At 44.3% G+C, this 5,841-nt stretch overlaps 1 protein-coding gene across 1 annotated transcript in view; it reads right to left on the minus strand.

Moving 5' to 3' along the window:
- The window catches only part of FRAS1 (Fraser extracellular matrix complex subunit 1), a 593,853-nt gene that overhangs the window by 320,879 nt on the left and 267,133 nt on the right, over positions 1-5,841 (minus strand). Inside the window, exon 6 of the mRNA XM_013004822.2 lies at positions 5,424-5,557. Coding sequence (XP_012860276.2) covers positions 5,424-5,557 — 134 coding nt within the window. The remainder of the gene's footprint in view (positions 1-5,423; positions 5,558-5,841) is intronic.

The following is a 5,841-nucleotide window of genomic DNA, read 5'->3' on the forward strand; positions in this document are numbered from 1 at the left end:
CTTGCTTTCCAATTCGATTGGCCATATATAGCTACAGACTTTACTGAAATAAACAGGCTCTTTCTCCACTAATAACGGGAAAAAATGAGTAGAAAGAAAACAGATTTGAAGAGATAATATCAGACAAACTCGAGAACTACACTATTGAGAATTGAGATCTCATCTGAGTTGGGGCTTTATATATAGAACTACAGTCCTAAATAAAGAAAGTGAGTAGGAAGTGGATGCGAGAAAGAGAGACACGTTTTAACAATCAATGTTGTTGCTATCATACACCTGAATCTCATTACTCTACCTACATAGATTTGTCCTTCCAAGTATATAGCCTAAAAACCTGGCCTAGTGCCTGTTTTATATAAAGTTTTGCTGGAACACAACCATACCTACTAAATTACATATTGTCTATAGCTATTTTTACGCAATCATGGGGAGTGGGTTGTTGCAACTTTATGACACACAAAACCAAAGGATTTACTCTCTGGTCCTTTACAAAAAGTTTGTCAATCCTAAGCCAAAAATGAGGTCGTCAGTAATCACCCAAAACCAAACCCATTGCCAAGTACAGTCTGACTCATATCGGTCCTATAGAGTGTTTTGGAAGCTTTGTACATCATTATGGAAGCTGACGGCGTCATCTTTCTCCCAAGGAGTGGACTAGTGGGTTCGAACCACTTACCTTGTGGCTAGCAGTTCAATGCTTACCCAACAGAGCCACAACAGCTCAGAGGTTCAATATAAAAGATATGATCAACATTACTACAATTTTGGGTAGGAATACTATCAAATATGTTTTCAGGTATGGATTTCAAACCTCTTTAAACAAAAAATACTTATAGTAGATATTTTGCAATGTATTATAGCTAACAGCTCTTGAAAGCTATAGAAAGCAGCTATATAAAGGCATAAAAGCTCTACTATGGAAAAAGCAAAATGAATGGCGTTTATCTCCTGCCAGCACCAGGAAGTCCCATAGAACACAGGCATCCTGTGACCTTCATGTGCTGACTTTTATTTGCGTCCCCAATTCTCTGCCTTAACATATGAGACAGACTATGGATCCAACCCTCCACATTGGAACAACAGCGAGTGCCATTTGGGGTGATCAGACTGCAATTCCTAGCTTTTTTTTTTTAATCATTTCATTGGGGGCTCATACTACTCTTATCACAATCCATCCATCCATCCATTGTATAAGGCACATTTGCATATTCGTTACCGTCGTCGTCATCATTCTCAAAACATTTGCTCTCCATGTAAGCCCCTGCCATCAGCTCCTCACTTTAACCCCTCCGTTCCTGCTCCCCCCTCCCCCCTCCCCTCATGAACCCTTGATAATTTATAAATTATTATTTGCCATGTCTTACTTTGTCTGATGTCTCCCTTCACCCACTTTTCTGTTGTCCGTCCCCCAGGGAGGAGGTTATATGTAGATCCTTATAATCGGTTCTCCCTCTCTACCCACCCTCCCCCCATCCTCCCAGGATCGCCACTCTCACCACTGGTCCTGAAGGGATCATCTGCCCTGGTCCCCTGTGTTTCCAGTTCCTATCTGTACCATTGTACATCCTCTGGTCTAGCCGGATTTGTAAGGTAGAATTGAATCCCTAGCTTTTTACCATCCTCCATATCTTTCTTTTCACAACTGGTTGGAGCCATGAAGTCCAGCAAACAAATGGGTGGGAAGTATTTTTGCTGGGCTAGGCAGGGCCCGTCATAAAATGTAGGGAAGGGCAGAGGTCTGAAGGGCAAGTGCCGCAGTCACAGACGGGGATGAAAGCGGCTCACAGCGGTGCAACCAAAGGGACATGGGTTTTTTGTACGGTTTTCTTTTTGTTTTATAAATTCAGAATGCAGAGCAGTGGGCGGTGGAGATAGGAAAGGATCTGACTTGGGGACAACAGAGCTAAATGCAAATCTGCTCAACGCGCAAAAGCAAGATCAGAAACAACTGACATCAAGTTGGCTCCCGCTCATGGTGACACCAGGAAATCAGAGTGAGGCTGTGCTGCCCAGGGTGTTCAGGGTCTGAACGTCCACCTGTGAGTGGCCTCCAGCCTCCAACCTTTTGGAGAATGATGGAGAACATCCACAAGGCACACCCCTCTAGCATCACTTGGGCTGGGAGTCAGCACATTTCCTAAAACCTGGTGACTGATCCAATAAGGAGAATTAGCCAAGGGTAAGCCACTTACCCTGGCAATTTTCAAGTATTAGGTATGGGTCGCTCTTGATCAAGTGTGAATAAATAGAAAGAAGCAACTGGGGAACTTTTTTTTGTTAAAGAATAACATTATGAACATTCAAAGAAAGAGCAAGCTTCTAAACACTATTACAGAATCAGAAAGAAAATGTTGGGAAAGTAACAATAGCTCTTATTTCACAGGATTGTTAGGGTAATTATAAACATGAAAATTTTAAATAATTTTTATGGACATTCTAATTATAATATTTATAATTTATAATGTTAAAAATTATGAAGATGAAAACAAAGAATGAAACAATAACTGGTCCACAGTAAAAACTCAAAATGTAGAGCAGATAATTGTAATGATGGCGATGGTAGTGGGGACCGTGGTGGAAGTGACATTCCATCAATATCAGACATTTACTCAACATTTCCTGGCGATATTAGACAAAGAAAAGTGGTTTTTCATTATTGCTACACTGAACCCTGAGTGACTCATCTCTTCCCCACTACCCCTCTGCAAGGGATGTCCAGTTGTCTACAGATGGGCATTGGGTCCCCATCACACGCTACCCTCATTCACGATGATATGATTCCCCACCCCCACGCCCCTGCCTTTGGTGCTTGAAACCTGGTCCCCTTGGCCCTTAATGATCACACATGTTGGTGTGCTGCTTCCATGTGGGCTTTGTTTCTTCTGGGCTAGATGGTCGCTTGTTTACTTTCAAGCCCTTTAAGACCCCAGACGCTCTAGCTCTTGATAGCCGGGCACCATCAGCCTTCTTCACCACACTTACTTATGCACACATTCGTCTTCAGCGTTTATGTGGGGAACGTGATCATACAATGATGGTTTTTGTTCTTTGGTGTCTGCTACCTGATCCCTTCAGCACCCTGTGTTCCCACAGGCTTGTGTGCTTCTTCTCTGTGGGCTTTGTTGCTTCCAAGCTAGATGGCCACTTGTCTGCCTTCAAGCATTTAAGACCCCAGATGCTATAGCTTTCAATTGCCAGGTACCATCAGCCTTCTTCACCACATTTACTTATGCACACATTCGTCTTCAGCGTTTATGTGGGGAAGGTGATCACACAATGATGGTTCTTAAACGCTTCCTCCCCACAACTATCATGATCCCAATTCTACCTTGCAAACCTAGTTTAGGACCAGAGGATGCACAACGGTACAGATGGGAACTGGAAACACAGGGAATCTAGGACAGATGAACCCCTCAGGACCAGCAGTGAGAGTGGCGATACCGGGAGGGAAGAGGGGGTAGAAAGGGGGACTCGATCACAAGGATCTACATATAACTCCCTCTCTGGGAGATGGGCAACTGAAAGGTGGGTGAAGGGACAGTGTAAGATAAGATGTAATAATAATTTATAAATTATTAAGGGTTCATGAGGGAGGGGGGGAGCGGGGAAGATGGGGGAAGGGAAAAAGGAAAAGGAGGAGCTGATTCTAGGAATCCAAGCGGAAAGCGAATTTTGAGAACAATGAGGGCAACAGATGTATAAGTGTGCTTTACACAATTGATGTATGTATGGATTGTGATAAAGAGTTGTATGAACCCCAATAAAATGATTTAAAAAAAAGAAAAGTGGTTTTAATGATCTGACTTTTTAAAAACTGTATGTAAAAACTAAAGACTTAATGTGCATGGCTGATATAAATCAATTTGAGGAAAAAATACACATACCTATTTTAAAATTTCAGACTGCATGCATATAAATTTAGATCTAAAGTATGGAGCCAAGTTTCATCATTTTATATTAATTATGTATACGTATCAATGCACACTATTAGTGAGTCCTACGTGGGAAGCTAGAGTTTATATTTAACGTGTCCCATTTTAAAAAGGAAAGGCAACATTTCCAATGCCTGGCCCTCCACGGGAAGTTCAGCTGTTCAAATCCACCGGCCACTCTGCAAGAGAAAGACGAGGCTCTCTGCTCCCACAGGAATTTGCTGTCTCTGGAGCTCTATAAAGGGTCACTGAGTCGAAATCTACTTAAGGGCAGGAGGTTTTGTTTGTTTGTTTGGGGGTAAAGTCCAGCCTGTGGTTACGTTTTTGAAGAATGAAAGCAGACAGCGCAAAGGGAGTTCCCTTCCCCTCGCCGCCTTCATTGTCACGGTGGCAAAGAGCTCAATCGCCCTTCACACCCACGGGGACTTATCCTGGAGCGAGCTGAATCAAAACGGCCCCCACCACAATGTCCCCCAAATGGGAGAAGAGTAGAGTAAGCCAGCAGGCTGCTTCACCACACAGCTCCTTTGTCACCACCAAGCTGGGACAAGACGCTGTGATAAATGGGGAGACTGACAAGGACACCGTAGTTGATGGCGTGTGGGTAATACAATCTACCCTTCCAGTTACATACATGTTCTCTTCATTCAGCATTTAGCATTTCTTGTCTAATTGCCTTTTGGCTGCCCAACTGTCACAATATGCCATGTTATTGATCTTGTTTTATTGGACACACAGGACTACTCTGTCGCGTCAGAAGGCGGTCTCGCAGCTTTCCTTAAGTCAAACTGAGCTACTTTGCATCAATTCTAGGGGGAAACTCCTCCCGTGGTTATCTGTCAACTGCCTTGGGACACCCACTGGAGCTTCCAGAAAAGTTTCTATAATAGAAAAAGAAAACCTATAAAATACCACGTACACCGCATTTATTTTCGATTGATTTTCTCTTCTAAATCTGAGTGAAGAGTCTCGATTTGGGAAAACCACCTGGCCTTTAAATGAAGAACAAGGTCTCGCCATTTCAAAAACCCCGGGTTAAATCCTGTGGTGATCTGACGCATTACTCTATAAGAATTAAATTGTGTACATCCGAACAATAATATGATCCTCCAATTCAAAGGCGACTCTGTCTTAACGCAGAATACACCTATGCATTTAAAAAAACGTCACTGAATTTTCCAGATGTTGAGCTTGACATTTTGGGGACATCTGCAGTTGGAGCTGGCAGCTTCCTGGTATGTACCCTCCAGGCTCAGCTTCATTATGTTACAATTAGCCTAAATGGCTGCTAATTAGACCCATCAGCAGCTTTTAAGAGTAAAGAAACGGCAGAGGGGCCATCTCCAAAAGCATAAGGAAAATAAAACAGCCCTCGTTTCCCCTCCCTGGTGCCTCCAGGGCCCACCTGAGACGTCTCCACAGAGAAGGCAAGTGCCTGCAGAGGGAGGGCTACAGCTGGGAGGACGCCCGCTGGGGAGGTGGCTTCCTTACCTGCTTACAAAACAGAGGCCGGCACTGGGCTGCAAAGCACTGGGCCACCCCATTGCCGCACACACACTTGGCACATCTGCTCAAGCGCCAGTCTTGCCCATCCTGAAACACTCGGCCTTCGTAGGAGCAGGGTTCTGGAAGATCAGAGAAAGCAGCGTTACTGGAAGGACTGCATGTGCTGCTGCTGCTGCCGCCTGTGCAATCACACAGGGCCGTTGTACCAGAAGGGGGACTGAGGCTCTCCAGCGGCTCTCTTGATAGTCTTAATAAGCTGAATCTTTGATTTACGATTTGTAAGGGAAGTCCGTGGGACCACGGAGTCTCTGCTCATTAAAGTTCCACCTCGCTCTGCCTTTTCGGTGACACACTGGGTCACACACTGAGGGGCTCACCGCAAAGTTCCAGCCAGCAGCCCCCC

This window comes from Echinops telfairi, unplaced genomic scaffold (assembly GCF_000313985.2).
Source record: "Echinops telfairi isolate 266 unplaced genomic scaffold, ASM31398v2 ScPeMD7_7468;HRSCAF=8506_0, whole genome shotgun sequence".
Taxonomy (NCBI): domain Eukaryota; kingdom Metazoa; phylum Chordata; class Mammalia; order Afrosoricida; family Tenrecidae; genus Echinops; species Echinops telfairi.